This window comes from Gambusia affinis, linkage group LG05, assembly GCF_019740435.1.
Source record: "Gambusia affinis linkage group LG05, SWU_Gaff_1.0, whole genome shotgun sequence".
NCBI classification, from domain to species: Eukaryota; Metazoa; Chordata; class Actinopteri; order Cyprinodontiformes; family Poeciliidae; genus Gambusia; species Gambusia affinis.
In genome coordinates this window covers 20,095,375-20,113,458 of record NC_057872.1, presented here as the reverse complement: position 1 = coordinate 20,113,458, position 18,084 = coordinate 20,095,375, and the positions used below count along the sequence as shown (strand labels likewise).

General features: G+C 39.9%; 2 protein-coding genes across 4 annotated transcripts; one reads left to right on the top strand and one right to left on the bottom strand.

Annotated features, from left to right (window-relative positions):
* Nucleotides 1-338: 338 nt before the first annotated feature.
* On the top strand, nt 339-4,648 carry LOC122830563 (NADH dehydrogenase [ubiquinone] flavoprotein 1, mitochondrial-like). Of its 2 annotated transcripts, XM_044115975.1 has the most exons (10): nt 339-511; nt 2,154-2,236; nt 2,334-2,504; nt 2,587-2,770; nt 3,030-3,219; nt 3,332-3,544; nt 3,617-3,783; nt 3,866-3,947; nt 4,285-4,430; nt 4,515-4,648. In XM_044115975.1, exons 1-10 carry the CDS (start codon nt 413-415, stop codon nt 4,608-4,610), a joined length of 1,431 nt encoding a protein of 476 aa, XP_043971910.1. In that variant the 5' UTR covers nt 339-412; the 3' UTR covers nt 4,611-4,648. The 2 variants fall into 2 exon arrangements, with proteins under 2 accessions (XP_043971910.1, XP_043971909.1); XM_044115974.1 differs by having other exon boundaries at nt 3,332-3,783.
* Nucleotides 4,649-4,789: 141 nt separating this feature from the next.
* On the bottom strand, nt 4,790-17,768 carry khdc4 (KH domain containing 4, pre-mRNA splicing factor). 2 transcript variants are annotated; one of them, XM_044115973.1, is made up of 14 exons: nt 17,601-17,768; nt 17,081-17,267; nt 15,452-15,580; nt 15,296-15,375; nt 15,158-15,210; nt 14,888-15,066; nt 13,939-14,150; nt 11,880-11,940; nt 10,850-10,910; nt 10,314-10,621; nt 8,901-9,044; nt 8,249-8,358; nt 7,351-7,439; nt 4,790-5,539 (listed from the first exon to the last, which is right to left on the bottom strand). In XM_044115973.1, exons 1-14 carry the CDS (start codon nt 17,627-17,629, stop codon nt 5,301-5,303), a joined length of 1,881 nt encoding a protein of 626 aa, XP_043971908.1. In that variant the 5' UTR covers nt 17,630-17,768; the 3' UTR covers nt 4,790-5,300. The 2 variants fall into 2 exon arrangements, 1 of the variants encoding a protein (XP_043971908.1); XR_006370555.1 differs by having other exon boundaries at nt 5,425-5,539; nt 8,249-8,330.
* Nucleotides 17,769-18,084: the final 316 nt, after the last annotated feature.

The following is an 18,084-nucleotide window of genomic DNA, read 5'->3' as shown; positions in this document are numbered from 1 at the left end:
TGAAAATCAGTAACATCTGTGCTTCTCTAAAATGTTAAAGTAATATTTTAAAAATAGTTTTTGTAAATGGGATTAAGTGAGTCGCATGTATTTTTACATTTCATTGTTCCTGAAAACCATAATATTGTTAATGAGCCTTTAGTTGCGTGGGCTGCAATTTAAGTGCCTAATTCAAACTTATACGTCTGCTGCTGCCTGAATGCTGACTTAGAACAGGATGTGACGTAGGTGGTTTCCTAATCTTCTTAGTTTAATTAATCTGGACCAGGAGGGCCGGAGCTCCGCTTCTTCAGCCGCAGCAGGTTTAAAAGTGGATTTGACCTGCATGGGGAGAAACCTGGAAGCCTAAGAGGAGCAGCAGTCGGAGCTTCAACAGGTTGGAGTGATCTGAAAGCGGTCGTCTCCCCGCAGGATGCTGCTGCCGCTGCTGCTGCCTCCGCGGATGTTGCGGGGCGCTGCGGCGCGACAGGTCGCTCAGAGGCTCACATACTGCTCAGCGGCGCATGCGCAGGTAAGGTCTGCTCTCCTGCACTGCGCAGAGGAGCGACAAAGTGTCTTTCGACTTTGGTCTTTATTCTTCACAGCGGATGAGTCAAAGAAACAGTTGTTAAAAGTGCTATTGCGAACTTCAATATAATTGTTTCCACTTTATAAGAAAGTCATAATATTAAGGTTTTTATTGCTGGAGTTTTGTATCGCACACTTTGAAAAAGCGAAAGCATTTATGTGCATAAACAAAAGGTGTATGCGGCGAATTTATAAAGTTTGTTTAGTTTTTTTTTTTTTAGAAAGCATTACGAAATCAACACAAAATCGAAAAGGCTACTGTAAAGCAAAAATGTTGCTGTTGTACATTTCAGAAAACAATTACTAAACATGTTAATGAAAAATATTTGTTTAGTTTTTTTTTTAAATAAACCTTTGGTCAGTTTATTTGTAATTGGTGCGAACAAAAATCTTTAAATGTTGCATAAAAAAGTATAAGCCTGCTAAACAGTTAACTTGGTAAAGTGCCACTGCACAAACCAGTTGAATATTTTAAAACAAGGTTCAAATAAGGTGAAAGACTGCAGCTTATGGGCTAACAGCAGCAATTTCCCACTGTTAATCCATATTAAAGCATACAACGAAAAAATAATCAGTTTATTTACGTGCTTTGTAAGTAAAGGTTTAGTTGCAGTCTATCTGAAATTCAAACGATGCATAGCTAAATTACTTCAATAGTTACAAAGTTCAACCAGATGCTAGATTTAATGCAACATGGTCTAATTCAGATCATGATGCCAAGAGGTCAAATAATATTTAAGAAAGCCCGATATATTTACTCTGAGGTGTTGAAAATGACCTGTTGATCTTGGAAAGCAGGAGGAAACCTAATGGACTCGCACTCAGGGTAAACATCTTTCTGCTGCCATTGATCGGCATTTAGAAAAGACAGAAATAACACAAAGCATCAGCTCAGCTGTACTTTGTGGGAGAAAACATCTGAAAACATAACAACAATGGCAGCAGCAGCAGCTTTCTTTTTCTTTTGCTCTGGCATACTGAAGCACATTCCATTCCAGCTCCTTGATGCCATGGGGTCTGGAAGATAACCTGACAACCAGCCCAAAATGTAAATGTTCTGTTGAGCCACATAGTTAACACTTTGATCTTATGACCGGCTCTCTGCAGACCAATGCTGGCCCTTTCTGCTGAGTGTCAGAATGGTTTTGAAGTTTTTCTTGGACAGTAGGGGCTTATTTGTTTCCCTTCTCGAGGCTGGAGAGCAGAAACACGTTCAGCAAGCTCTGCCCTGGTGGCAATGTGATCTCTTCATCTTGTTTTTAAAAGACGCCCAGGTCCCTGTTTGACTTTTTGGGACACTAAATGTTTCTCATAGCAGTTGAGCCTCTGCATGAGGTTCTTGATACTTCAATAAATTAATTTTGGTGCAGTGTTGCCAGCAACAATATCCTTAGCTATAAAGTTATTTTGATGCCATGTTTCTTTTACCAAAAAGTGGCTTCAAGAACAATTTCCTTAAAGTCATCCATTCTGCAAAAATTGTAGCTTGGAGTGGTGAAGGTTAAAGTTTATTTTATAAAATGACATGAGTACATGCAGTTCTTGTAGCTTAGACATTTGTAGCTCTCTTTCTATCTCTTTCACAGATGAAACCCAAAAAGACAAAGTTTGGTCCTCTGAGCGATCAGGACCGGATCTTTACTAACCTTTATGGCCGGCATGACTGGAGGTTAGCAAACATTCATGCTCAGCTCATCCTCAGTCACATAAAGAACCAAAACACAGTACAAAATAGGTTGATTTCAATTTGTTTTTATTCGTTTTAGACTCAAAGGAGCGCTCAAAAGAGGAGACTGGTACAAGACCAAAGAGATAATCCTGAAAGGACCCGAGTGGATCCTCAACGAGGTGAAGATCTCAGGCCTCAGAGGCAGAGGGGGTGCAGGATTCCCCACTGGGATGAAGTGGAGCTTCATGAACAAACCCAGTGACGGCAGGTATAAGGGACATCTTTCACCACATACAACCTTGATTCCCCACCCCAACATTCAAGTGGATTTCCTTCCTTCCCCTGTCCAGGCCCAAGTACCTGGTAGTGAATGCAGATGAGGGGGAACCTGGGACGTGTAAAGACCGAGAGATTCTGCGTCACGACCCCCATAAGCTCATTGAGGGCTGCCTCATTGCTGGAAGAGCCATGGGGGCTCGGGCGGCTTACATCTACATCAGAGGAGAGTTTTACAATGAATCATCAAATCTGCAGGTAGGAATACAAACACTTGATTAAAAAAAACTTGGAAAAATTAGAACTGTTCCTATTTTCACTACAGAATCATAACCAAATGCAAAAAGAAGAATGCAGGAGGCAATTTTTTGGAAATGTAATTTAAACACCAACAGTGGTTTGGTTACTCTACTTTGCATTGATCCGCTAGAGCAAAATTCAAAACATGTGACCTCTTGCCCAGCCCTTACATTTTAAAGAAAGGTTACAGTGTTACCTTTCTTTTTCTTTCATAAAGGTGGCTATTAATGAGGCATACAAGGCCAGGCTGATCGGGAAGAATGCCTGTGGTTCAGGGTATGACTTGGATGTGTTTGTGATGCGCGGGGCCGGCGCCTACATCTGCGGAGAGGAGACGGCACTCATTGAGTCTCTTGAGGGCAAGCAAGGCAAACCTCGTCTGAAGCCACCTTTCCCTGCAGATGTAGGTGAGGTAAATGCTCCACAGCCTCTAATCACTTCCATTAATGACTGAAGAAACAGCAAACTGGGTAAAACTATAAAACTGTGGCTGCTACATCTCTCGTGTTTCACATTAAGGCGTCTTTGGATGCCCAACAACAGTGGCCAACGTGGAGACCGTCGCTGTGGCGCCTGCGATCTGTCGCCGTGGCGGAGCTTGGTTTGCCAGCTTTGGGAGGGAGAGGAACTCTGGGACGAAGCTGTTCAACATCTCGGGTCACGTGAACTTCCCGTGCACCGTGGAGGAAGAGATGTCGATTCCTTTGAGGGAGCTCATCGAGAGACATGCAGGTGTGTGTTCAGTTAAGATCTCTGTCGATGTCTGCTCTACTGAGCTTCAAAATGATTTTGTGCTTGATGCAGGAGGAGTGAGGGGAGGCTGGGGCAATCTATTAGGAGTGATTCCAGGAGGGTCCTCCACTCCCATCATCCCTCAGCACGTATGTAACGACGTTCTGATGGATTTTGATGACCTGGTCCGCGCGCAGACGGCATTGGGAACTGCAGCGGTTATAGTCATGGACAAATCAGTAAACAGACTGAATGATCTCACACTAACCACACTGTAAGTGCTAACAGAGAGTCTAGTTTGTTTCTTTTTACTTCTTGCAGACAGATGTGATTCGAGCTATTGCACGTTTGGTTGAGTTTTATAAGCACGAGAGCTGTGGCCAGTGCACCCCCTGCAGGGAAGGTAAGGAACTGCAATTTGATGTTGCGTTTATTGTCATGATACGTAGCTCATTGCAGGAGTGCTACAGATTATAATTTTCTCAAAATGAAAAGCACAAAACATAATTTATTTATTTTTTGCTTTCAGTTTAAATTTTATACTTAATAAGACAAACATCCAGTGACTTCTACCCAAAACCAGGCTTGGGAAACTCAAATGTGTGCAGTTAATCTCTTTCAAGGAACAACTTATGCAGGAACAGAACAATGCAAAACATGTTATATCTTGATTTGTGTAAAGCTTTAATTTCTAATATTCAGTTACTTCTCAATGATTTGCTTTCACTGCCCTCCTTCAGGAGTGGACTGGATGGATAAAATGATGTGGCGGTTTGTGCGAGGAGACGCAGCCGTGTCAGAAATCGACATGATCTGGGAGCTCAGCAAACAGATCGAGGGTCACACTATTTGTGCCCTGGGAGACGGAGCGGCTTGGCCTGTTCAGGTGACGCATCGAGTGCTTATGATTAAATAAATTCAACACGGGACAAATTAACTTTTTTTTTTTACTGAATCCCCACATCTTTAGGGTCTAATACGCCACTTTCGGACGGACATGGAGAACCGCATTGCTCAGCATAAAGAGAAAAATCCTCCAAGGAAGCAGGAGAGTGAGATGATCTGAACTGGGAAGTTTCCTGCATTTTATCCAACACAATAATAAAACATCTAAGTTATAAATGATTTTTGAAGCTAAAAGCTTTAGGAAACTATTGAATTCAGCCATTTTCTGAAACTTATGGCATTTAGTTCCTGATCTGTCTGCAACGAGCTTAGTTGAAATCCAATAAACACCAGACTCAATCACCCCAATAAATTAGGTTTATTTCATAAAAGGATGAAATTTTGTAGGTGTACCACATGTAACTCCTGTATGACCTGTACAAAAGAGGAATTAGGAAAGAAAACCAACAAACAAACAGGGAGACAGAAAAGGGCCAAACAGTAGGAAAAACTACTCTAAAATTAAATGGTCATTGATGTATAACATCAAACTGATATTTTTTATAGCTTTAGACCATTTTTTTTTTAATCTGCTGCTGTTCTGATTGAATTCAAAGTAAAATGTGAGGCAGACGGCCTCTCATCTGAGCCTCTAATACATCCAAAAAGAAAAGGAAGTCGTGCAAACGTTCATCTTCAACCTATAATGTATACAAAACATTAGTACGTCCACTTGTTTCCAAGAGCTGAATAAATTGTTCAAAACAGAGACAACAGCTGTCAAGAAGCTGTCCTCCATCAGAGAGACAAGTGGTGAGAAAAAAAATGAGGTCCTGTAGGATTGAAGAAAGCACTGAGAGACATTTCAGCTTCATGGCGCCATCCAGAAAGGAATGGACTGCTGCTGTGGCTGCATTTTGGCACGAGTCGGCAGAGGCGGAGGGCCGCGGTAGCCCTGAGCCCAGCTTGAAGCAGTAGAGGTGGGTGGGTGGTTACCTGCCCCGTGGTTACCAAGCCACGAAGCTTTGGACGAAGGGTGGTCTTCCTCTTCGTCAGAGGAGTCGCCGGAGTACGCAACTAAACCGGATCTTAGTCTTTTCACTGGCGGCTCTGCAGGAAGGAGGAGAGCAACAACAAGAGACACAAGCAGCGCGACGTGGAGGAGAGAGGAGAAAACGACAACAGATTTCAAAAGTGGCGAGTTAATCATTTCAAACACATTTTGGAGGAACAATAGACAAGTTAATGTTTATGTCGGAAGAGCAGAGGATGGGGGCACCCCGTCCGTTCGAGTAGCGGGACGGCACCAGAGGACCCCCAATCAGCGTCCAGCATCGCCACAGAGACACATGGAAGAGAAGAAGAACACAGAGAAAAAGAGAAGAACACAAAAACAGGAGAGGTTCTTGTTAGCGAGGAGAGAAGAAAAACTACAAACAGTCCAGACTGATGATGTCATCAGAATGCAACGTTACAGTTGCATTATAGTTTTAAACAAATGACTCACAAATGCTTAAAAGTAGAGCGTTTGTCATTACTGATCTGTTTCTGAGTCCTCCATAGTCCTCAAATAAAGTTGGTAAAATCCGCTGCATCAAACCCTTTGCCATATTTAAGCCCTCTGCGTGTGCACTAGTGACAGCTTTCCTGAAAAGTCCACTTTTTGTTTGTTTCTATGGAGTACATACTCCTTTAACTTGAATGCTCACAGAAAGTTAAAGGTAAAAAAGCAGATTAATTTTATAAAATGATCTTTTAAACAGAAAACAGCAAATAATAACGGTCCTAAAAATGTGTCTGTATTTTACAGAGCAACGCATATAATGTTTTATAGTGGACTCCATGATTTAATTTGCACAAAATAAAAACTGCAATATATTCATAACTTAATTTAGGTTTTAACATACTGGAAGATTTTATTCTTAATTTGACATGAATATTTATTACAAATTGTCAATAAATTATTTATTAATGTGTTAATGTAACAAGGATCTAATAAACGACTCTGTTTCTAAAATAAAATGAAGAATTTTGTTTGACTGATATTTTTTAAAATCAGCTTTTAAAGGCCTCATTTGAACCCAAAATGCTGATCTTTTTAGTAGTCAGTGAACGCACCACACTTGAGTGCTGTGAGGCTAATCTGGCACTTTTACTGAATCAGTAATACTCAAAGTTAGCTGGTGTAGCTGTCAAACGAAGCACAATAAGAAGCCATTATTTCCTATAATGTGTGACATCACTCAGGTGGCAGGAGAGCGAGAGACTTCAGCAGATAACAGGAAGGCTAAAAGCTTTTCAGTTCGAACGTTTTGACCTTTGAAACTGTCTTGGAAATCTCATCTTATCTCACTAATGGGTTTAAATGACAATTTGTCCCTACTGCAAACATTTTACCTTAGTTTTAAGATAACAGGAAAACTGTTGTTTTTACAGCAGCTTCTCTCATACCCAGAGAAAGGCTGAAAGGAAATAAATTAGATATTTTCTTCTTCTTATAATTCTTAAAGAAAAATCAAAGATAGGCTAAAGTCAGAACCGCAGCTACGTAGGTTGGATTTATGCTTCAAAATCCTGATTGGTGCATCTCTACTCAAGGTACGTCGAGCCGCAACAACATATCTGGAGATTTTGAGTCAAATCAGCAAAATCCTTTAAGGAGCAGCTGGTTTCAGGCTGAATGGGCTAAAATCTTTAACAATTTAGCAACAACATGGATTTGTTTGGTTTCTGTGACCCATCAAGCTCATCAATCTCCAGTAAAACCACAAAAATTTGGACACAAGAGTTTTAGGAAAGGTGACATCATCCTCCTTTTTACCTCTACATAACGGAGGAGAAGAAAATGGGGCCGATCTTATAAAGTTTTACAGTCCGAGTCCTGGGCAGGAATTTGTCAATCCACAGGATAACATTCTTACCCACAAAGGCCTGGTGGAGTCTCCTCTCCTCCATCTGGTGTCTCACTCCGTTCACACGCAGGGATGTTGGTGGAGGCATCATGTGCCGACTGGGGAAAAAAATTAATAAACAAATACAAGATGGCGTTAATAATCTCCACTCTTTGACTTGTGCATATGGAGGACTGATCCTGCCCAAAATTCACACAAAAAAATTAATTAATTGGGAAATAAAATAGAAAAGAGATAGATATATGATTAAACACATTTGAAATTAAATATATTTGGAAGTAAATAAATAAATGTTTATTTATGCCAGGAAGCCAGGAAGCTTCTTGGGACCTGATTGGTTGAGCCGACCAATTGGTAATCTAGAAGCACCTGCCTCTTAATAATGCACTCGTTGGGAAAAAAAAGTTAAAATAAATGAATTACTGAATAAGTGTGATAATGAATAAATGGAAAAAAAATGATTACACCATATACACCTCTGGAAAAAATTAAGAGATATTTTTTTATACTTATATGTTTGAGTAAAATGAACATTGTTCTTTTATTTTATGCCAAACATTTTGTATTTATTTACAGAAAATGAGAAACAATCAAAATAACAAAAAAGATGCAGTGTTTTCAGACCTCATATGATGCAAAGAAAACAAATTAATATTTATTTAGAAACAACAATACTCATGTTTTAACTCAGGAAGAGTTCAGAAATCAATATTTGGTGGAATAACCAGGTTTTCAATGGGTTCAGAGAAGTTGGCTCTTAATTTTCTTCCAGAGCTGTACATTAATTTATTTCAAATTTTATTTATATATTGAATTATTTATTTCTTCTTTCATTTATTTATTGTTTATTTTAGAAGAATCAGACTTCTGGATGTGTACACACTAAAACATAATAAGTAAGGAGTACCTGTCCCTCTCACTCGCCGGGCCAGAGGAACTCTGCTGTGCGGGTCCTGAAGTCTCTGTGCCGCCCACTGAGAAGCCTGCACCTAAATTAGTCATATGAATGGGTCCATGCTATGAGCAGAAAAACACACAGTCACGATTAGCAGACATCCACTAAGCCAGGGGTGGGCAATCCTGGTCCTGGAGGGTCGGTCTCCTGCAACTTTTAGATGTATCTCTACTTCAACACACCTGAGTCAAATAATGAGGTCATTAGCAGGACTCTGGAGAACCTGACTGCACTTGGGAGGCGATTCAGCTGTTGGATTCAGGTGTGTTGGATCAGGGAGACATCTAAGAGTTGCAGGACACCGGCCCTCGAGGAACAGGAGTGCCCACCCCTGCACTAAGCCCTGTCCTGACACTTCATTACTTCACCTATCAGGAGATTTCCCAGAGCCTGATTATTGGTTTTATTTGAACTGATACCTTTGTCTGAAAATCCATACAGTAGAAACTGATGAATAACACTGGAAATGAAGTAAACAGCATGCCGTACCATTTATATCAAGCTACATTAAAGCATCGAAAGGAAGAAAGAATAAAGTGAAAGATTTTACAGATGGGAAGAGGAGCAAGGGAGAGAAGTGTTAAAAATGATGAGATGTAGTTACCTGGTACCCGAGCAGGCCGCTGTCCCTCTCGTCCGGTACTTCCTCTGTGAAGCGTCTCTTCTGAGGCGGGTTGATCGGGGCGGCTTGGAGCTGCAGCTTGGGAGGCGCCGCAGCAGGAGGAGCGAAATGTAGAGGAGGAAGAGTCTGAAGAGGAGGAAAACAAATCCACTGAGAAAAACAACAACAAACCAGTCCTACTTAAATCAAATTACAGTCTTTCCACTTCAAACCAGTTAATTGATCTGGTTTCAGTAAGTCCAATTTAAGATGATTAGAAGTGATGATTGTGATAAAGCTGTAGGTGTTGGATGAGGTGGTATTTACAACCTTTTAAAGAACCCTCATAACACTGTAGCCTTAAGACATCTAACAATGATGAGTTGTATCAAATCAATGATTCATCAAGAACATAATCAGCTGAATTTCTTGTAAATTATTTAAATGATCAGAAATAGCCTACACACCTCCAAACTGCAAACACCAGCAAAGTGTGCATGGTAGAGATACGAGTTGATTAATCCTATTGATTGACTAACAATTAATTGATAAGCAGCCATTTTCTTAAAAACTTAAAAGTTTTCTCTTGTGTGAAAAGGGTCGACCATCTTTCCATAACATAAAGGGCTAAATTTCCTTTAACATAAAAAAATATCAGTTTTGCCTCACTTAAACAGGAAATTATGGTTTTCTCATGTTATTTATGTTATTGAACATATCTATCAATGATAACAAAACAGAAACCTCTTAAGTTGCTGTAAAATAAAACATAAAAAGAATAAAATGTGTGAAACAATTCAGTCCCCATGAACAGAGATGTGTTCATACAGCAGTAGTCTGTGATTGCTCTTGAAGAAATGTTAAATCTTTGCTCCATAAATCGCACTAATTCCCGACAGAACTCAAAATCAATCGTTTTTATTGGCATCAAAGTTTTTTCCAACGTGTTACAATTTTTCTGTGTTGCTCTCCATTTTTCTGTTGCCACGTCCTCGCCTTCAGGTTTCTGCTGCTCCGTCATGCAGCTCAGCTGAATGATCACTGATAAGGTGAAGCTTAAGGAGTTTGTAAAGTGTTTAAATTTCAAAACAGAAACGCATAAAGTGCGCTTTGCATCTCGGCTTGGACCGTTTTTCTTTTCCTTTATAGAATCCCTCCACCACCTTTGTTTCGGTATAAACTGGCTTCCCTTCAGGATGGCCAGCAGTGCCCTCAGATGGACGGAGGCCAAATTACAAAACTAAAAGAAGGTCTAAGAGGTTAATTGATTGGAACAATTTTTGATGTAATAAATCATTCATTGATAATTAGTCATTAATTGCTTGCATCCCTCGTACATGGGCGTCTCTCTGCTGGTTTGAAAGAGACCGAAGAGAGCTGTGACCTTTTCAAGCTGCAGTTTAAATGTGCTCCTACCTGATGCAGAGAGTCTGGAGCTGAAGTGGGAATTGGAGCCAGAGTGGGAGCAGGGATGGAAACGGCAACAGGAGCAGGAATCGGTGCAGGAAGAGGGGCGGAGGTTGGCCGTATGGGGTACTGAGAAGGCACAGTATGACTGGATGACTGCATGACTGGAGGTACAGGAGGTGGGACGGTGTAGGTCGGTGGGACAGGTTGGGGCTGGGGCGGTGGGGCAGGCATGCTGTAGCTCGGCTGGAATCCAGCCGGAGGATAGTAAGGCAGCTGAGGGGGAATCCCGTTCACTACTGGAGGCTGTGAAAACCCTGGTGGAGGAAGAGGAGAGGAACACACCGAGTCAACAGCTTTGACATGATGCACCGAGGATGCTACAGGTGTTAGATTCATGAGCAAACAGTAAACTGGCTTCACAAAATAAATACTGAGTTGAACTGACATTTACAGCAGACCAATACGAATAACTTTAACAAAATGAAAGTCACATACTCTAAATATGAGTTAGGACTTTATGGTGTGCAGAAAAGCTGGAGTACCTTGTTGAGTTGGCATCATTGTGTTCATTTGACTAAGGTAGCGGGAATACTCTGCATGAACCTGCGAGGAAAAAATAGCTTTAAGATTCAAACAACTGGCATTTAAGAGAACCTAGCAGCAACTCACACTTCCTCTAAACCTCTACATTCATGTTGCGTTTTGCAGAAGGCTGTGTTTGCAGAAAATACCTGTGGTTTCAGGCAGAGGAAAGAAAATGCTTCTGTAAATGATGTGTGCAAATTATTATCTCAGTGGAAGATCTGCAGAAGCCACAAGGCCTTTTTTCTTTTTTTAAAAAAAAAAACTTCGTAAGAAACCCTCCAACAGTAGCCACAAATAAGAGTTTAAAACAGTGTTTGAAATGTCAGTGTGGTTATTCAGAGGTAAACTGAGGTTGATAATTGATAAATCCAAAGAAGTAATGCGTAGCAATGTGTTTTTTATTGCTTATAGTTTTTAACTAGGTCTGCCGGGTAATGATTGTCATGTTAGAAATTTCGCTTTGGAGAACCTTCGTGTCGTATTTGGCTTGGTGACGCCTCCTACACAGAGGTAAGAAGAAATGTTCAATTTAGGAAATACACCTCTGTGATTTTTACATCCCATTTTCACGTAAAAGTGTAAACTCGACCTTTCGATGTCGCACTCTAGAATGCGGCGTTACGCACGATGATCGTAAGAAACGTCAAAATTCAGGGAACTGTCCCTTTATCAGTTTGTGAAAATTCACTTTAAGGTAACTTTAGGATCTATTTGTAATCCTTTACCAGTTTTTGACTGTGAAACTTGAAAAACTAGACCCGTCCATTCAAAACATTCTGCTACATTCATGTAACCAGACGCTCCTATCAATTCAATGAATTCACCCAATCAAAGGGCCCCAATTACCCTCTAATTAAGATTTTATTATCACTAAAAACAAGGTAAAGCAAATTATTGACTTAGTGAATCATAGTTACTTGGGAATTGCAAGGTGTAAATGTAACGTACAAAACAACATTTGACAGTGTCAGTAATTACTGTACTCACCGTCAGAAGGAGATTCTCACACAGGGTTTTTGCTGCAGCCAGTCCTTCTGGTTTAGGATGACTGTGGAGGAAAACGTCGACATTTAGTTTCACTGCTAAACGGATGGATAAGTCAACAGTGAAGGCGTGGACAGGAAGGCTCTCAAAGCATCATAAACCTGAGTATAAAATACAAAATAAACATTAAGCTTAAAATAAAAATATAACCTATAACACTGACTAACTGCTTTTATTTAAAGAAGATAAAGTACATGTACACATTATTAGATATAATTAGGTCTTGTAACAAAGATCCAAACAAACCATCTTCTAAATTTAGCAGTAGATGATAATAAATAAACGATGTTGGCATGATGCTTAGGAATGAAAAGACTATAACTCTTATTGATTATTGTGATCATATTTTCATTTTAAAATGAAATTAACATTAAAACTGTCTGGGGTAACTGCAATATTAAAAACAGTGTTGTTGGAATAAATGTAGATGTGGCTGAGCAATGAAGACTTTTTAAAAGCTGTTTTAGACTTTACAGGTTACAGGAGAAACCAACCTGAGTAGTCGACTGATCTGCCACACTAGCTGCTTATTAACCAACAGAAATGTTGATATTTCCAAATATTCTGAATAATTTGTCTTTTAAACTTGTTTCACTTGTTTGTAACTTCTTAGATTTCTTAGACTGCTCCCCAGGACTGTCAAAACGAAGTTTTTTTTTTGTCTGAAGTAGAGATGAATACGGACACAGCAGATGAACTGAGACAGAACTTCCTACAAACCTTTACGATAATCACTTTTGAAGTGTGCTGAACTTCAAAAATGATATTTTCATGCAGGGTAATCTATGCTACAATAGTATCATCTAAAACAGTCTGAATTATCATGCTATTGTCACAGGTGTGTTGCCGATTTGTGAGCAAAGCTGACGTTGCAGATTTTTTATTACACCAGGCTGAATCCTTCAGGATTTAAATCTGTTTCCAGGATGCAGCTTTCCTTGCCAGGTCTCTGCATTTCCATCAGCTGTGTCAAACACACTATGATTGAAGCACATCTAGACTGAGCGGCTTGTGGAGAGAGCAAAGCTCTATTTTCACTTTGCAAGGCAGAACAAACAACTACAGACGCACAGATAATAAAATACAACTGAGCTCTGTGCTGCAGGAAAAAGGAAAACAGTATTGATGACGACAGAGGCAGAGCAGCTTCATGGACTTCAGAGAGATTTTTCAGAGGAAGAACAAACGCGAACAAAAAATCAGCTGCTGCCAAATCAGGAAGAAACAGAAACTCCTCTAAGTTTGAATTAATAACAAAATTAATTCATGTGCATCAGAGCCACTGTGTTTAACTGTTAAGGAGGTTTCAATTTAGTGCATTGTAGTCAAATAATTAGTCCTGCAATATTCATGTTTATGTAAGAATAAAAATGCCGTCTTTAGACTGCAGAATATGGATCCAGAAAGTTTTGAAAGACAGATGAATGGGGGCCAGTGATGATCTTACGGTTTCACTAAGATAAAGAGCCAGACAGAAAGAAGAGCTGGAATACAAAGAGGATGAGGCTAAAACCAAGACACCAGACTCACAACATGTAGGTCAAAGGTTAACATAAATACTTAAATAATTCAGACTAATTTAAGCTCTCTCTTCTTTCTAAAGTTATTATTCATTTAAAAGTATTATTCATATGAGACTCTCTCATCAGGGGGGTTAGTAGATCTAATCTTCTACATTTTTGACGTGTCAAATTTACATCTGCAGACTCATTTAATTATGTGGGCGTTTATGTGACAATGAAGGCGTCTTAATAAATTCAGAGCAGAAGGTGATGGTGCAGGGAGCAACGGGGGATTAAAATCATCAACTAATCATTTAACATTTTGACAGATTTATTGAAAAACAGATAATTATTAGTCCGTGTTTTTTTTTTGTTGTTGTTGTTTTTAACTTAGGTATATCTTGACACCAAGAGCCGACATGTACCTACACGAGAGTGAGATAATTCACAGTTTAATGTTATTTTACTAAACGTTTTGCAATCCAGACAGCGGGACTCACCTAATGTAAATGTACATGGGTTCAAAAGCCTCGCGTCCAGATGCCGGCTCTAAACAGCCTGATCCTTTTCCTCGGAGGAAAACTTTGGCCCCAGTCTCGCCCTGAATGTGCTGCAGATAGGAGCAGGCGGGGCCCTCCACTCGCTCTTTGACCACAAACCCGGGGACGGCGTGCTCCAGGCCCACAAAGATCTTATCCTGAACATAATGCATCTGAAAACAAGAGAGACCGAAAGGCATAGAGGGAATAAAAAAATGAGAGCAAATGTTTACAATGAGTTGTTTCTTTCAGAAGTGCAGAACCTTTAGAAATGGAAGACTTATGTAACAGGATGTTACAACCTCAGGAATGTTAGAGATATATAACACAAGATGATTAATAACTCATTGATTACATTGACAAAATCTAAAACTGTCTCAAGGTAAATGACCTGCCAGCTCAAATTAGATGCTTAAATAAAAATGTTCTCGCTAAGTTTTCTGGCAATAGGCAAATAAAAACGATTTGGATGATGCTATCTGACCTAAAACAAGAAAAGTTTAGTTTGATTAATCTTCAGACAATGAGAAAAAAAATGTATGTCTCTCTTTACTAGGTGTATGAACTCACAGCGGATAAATGTTTTCTAAATTTAAGCTTTTAACCAAACATTTGATTGCACTTTATCGCAAAAGTGTGCAGTTTGAATATCAAGCATTTCAAGGATTTTACACAGAAATCAAGCACCTACCAAACCTTGAAAACACCTCATTGGAATTAAAGCATTTTCAAGGATTTTAAGTCCCCGTATGAAAACAGTCCACCTCCCTTCACTCCCTACCTGCCTATTCGGCCAAAAACCCTCAAAGGAGTTTGATTTTGAAAATAAATACATTTTATAACCAAGCCGGCGTACCAGCAGTTGCAAAGCTGAACTAAAACACGGCCGTCTACTGATAAGCCAACTCACCCCTGACTGAAAGTGAGGTTTGTGGTTCGTCGCCGGGGGCAGCGAGGGTGCAGGTGGGTTGTGTTGTTGGTAGACGGTGACTGAAGCTCCACTGGGGGAGAAAGATGGAGCGGCCGATGAAGCCGTTGCAGCTTTTACGACCCCGTTAGTAATGATTTCCTTGATTCTATTAACTGCTCCTGAAAAATGAGTGCGAAAAAAATCTGAATTATCACCTGAATCTGACATACATTCACAAAATAGGCCACGATGTATTTGTAGAGTACTGACTGTCGACAAGCTCTCTTGTCTGTCCTTGAACATGAAGATACAAAGGTCGGTCCCTGTGGGGAATGTGCAGAAACGCACTGAATGAATAAGCATGGAAAGTGTTAAGTAGTAGTGAAAACAAATGACTAAATTATTCACCCTAACAATGCTTTGTTCTTTTCATCTGCTGTCATGTACCGCCCTCTGGTTGACACTGCAGCGCCGCTCACTTTACTGATCTGCAATCAAGTCACATGGTTGGTACCAACGACGTCAGAGAACAGTCAACTTCAACATGTAAGATTTGCGGCGGACCTCTTCCTGTGTCTGTCCGCGTGTGAGGAGATTTCGACAGGATAGAGGGACGTCGTTGATCTCGACTTCGGCGACCACCAGGTCGTCTTTGGCTTTTGTTGGGGCAGGAGGCTTCCCAGCACCAACAATCTAACAAAGGAAGGATAATGCAAAATATAAAACTGTACTTCTAAGAAATATTTAAAGTATTTATATTCATTTACTTATTTTTAGAGACACTAGTTGTTAATGTCTGAAAGAAGGCAGAAATGACAGGAGAGACCTAACTCTGCATCTCTGGCCTTTAAGCATTTTCTATTAGAAAACTGGTTCCTCCATTTCAAATATTCATGAATATACAAGGTTTCCCCCAGAAAACTTGCGATGCCTGGTGGTTGGGCTCTAGGGCAGTCATTCATCCAGCGCCCCGTCGTGTTTTTGAGTTAAAAAATGTTTCAATTTGACAGGAAATTTTAAAATATCACTTGCTAATTATGTGTCATTGAAAGATTAACACCTGAACACCAACTATAAAATCTTAAAAAATGCAAACATTTTAAAAAGACTTAAATACATAAGCAGTGCTAAGCCTGGTGGCCCGCCAGGCTTACAACCCTGATTATGTATATCATGTTTGTTTATGTATATCTGACCAGATAAATGAGTCAAAGTCCCCCTCTTATGAATTATCCATAATCTTTACATCTGGAGTCATGCACATATTTGTGCATCCAGCCAAAGATCACCAGCTTCTTTAGAATATGCTGCTTTTACATCTCAATCTACTGCATAAGCATCAAAGATGTTCCTCAAAATGAAGTCCAGACAATTTTGTCAGCACCATACAACTGCATCTAGAAACTTCATTCACATATAATACTTTAGCAAACCCAAAGTGGAGGAATTTTTAGAACAAAAGTTTATCATGAATTTGATGATATTTCTACAGTGGTCATTCTTTGCGTGTAGAAGAAAATAAAATAGTATAGATGGCCTAATGAATGGATAATGAACAGAAGGGAGTATGAACGAATTGGTGGATAAACTAAGACACCTTGTGGATGATTGGACTAAAAGGGGGACAAACAAACAGACGGATAGATTACTGCAATAAATGGGCAAACAGATTATTTTCCAGTTCTTCCCTTGTGTTACAAATCTACAAATTGCAGCATTTGTGCAAACAACAGGTCAGGCTTCACTCTCAAACACAAAAAGTCACCAAATAAAATATTTATAGCTAAAGAGCTAAATACATAGATATATATTCCAACGCTTTAATTCCATACTTCTGTGGTTTGCATAGAAACCCTGATTCTATTAACTTTCTGACAATCCCATATCATCAACATCAACCTTAACTTTGACACAGATAATCTATAAGTTATGTGTAGATAGCATATAATACATACTTTAAAACACTTAGTAGTAAATATTAATCAACATTACCAAAGTCAAGTTACAAGGTTATGAGATATTGTTTACATTTTAAAATCAGCATTTCAAAATCTTATCTCAAATGTTGCCAAGTGTTTACTATGATCTAAAATAAATGCAATTCAGTGTAAACAGAAATACAAACCATCTCAAAGTTGTTGTTGTTTTTAAGCAATTTACTCGTTAATTTCCAACAGGCATGTGTTTCTTTACCTTGTCAGATGATAGCGGGGAGCTAATTTGAGACGGTTTGAGTTTCCCTTTGGCCACCAGCATCGCGTTGATCTTGGCAGCCACGGCCGCTGCAGCATCCAGAGCCCCGCAAGGCGCAGCCTCAGCCTCCCTCATCCCGCCGGAGCCTCCAGTCCCAGCGTCGGGCTGGTCCCACTTGCTGCGGCGCCTGAGAAAGCAGAAAGGGGGGAAAAATCATTTGAAGGAACAGCTGTAACTTTCCTATGCTAGCATTAGCTCTTGCTAATAACTAAAACGGTAAATCGATATTAGTATTGGTGTAAAAACTGGTCTAAAATGACCTTTAAATTAATCACAATGGCGTTAGTTTTATTGTTATTCAAGGCACCCTAACGTGAATCACAACAGAAGTCAGACAGAACACCGACATGATTACATAAGAAGGCTAACATTAGCAGGTTAGCCGCGGCTAACTGAAGGCATTTAAATTTCATGTAATATTCCACAGGAAAACACATAAACAGTTAGCTTTTACACCTACCCGCTGTTTTGGGTTCCACAAAAGGACATTAATGTCACGTCAAACCCTAATTAGTCTCACAATGCAAACAAAAATGTATGCTTGGAACCTCCTTCGGGTTCTGAACGGTTCCTTCAGCTGGCAGTGGCTGCTTGCTCTCCGCTGCTTCCCCCCCCCCAGTTTCCGCCTCCGGTGTTGTTCCAGATTGACGCAGTTCCCAAATAATTCCACTAGATGGCGCCAAACGGAAGCAAAAAGTCCTCGACGTTCGAGTAGGCTGCGACTGCCACTGCTACTTCTGACCCGCTTCTCATCGCTTTTGGGTCACACTTGGCGAGGTGAAATAAAAGCCTGTTGTGCAAAAAAAGGGAAGGATTTCGTTGTCGGACTTGCTTCAGGAATAAGGTAAGTTTTGCCACTTGCTACATCTTTAAGTGTCTTTCAAAATGCATGCAACTTTAGTTTGCTTTTTTTCCCCTAAATTATGACGAAGTTTAATCTTAAA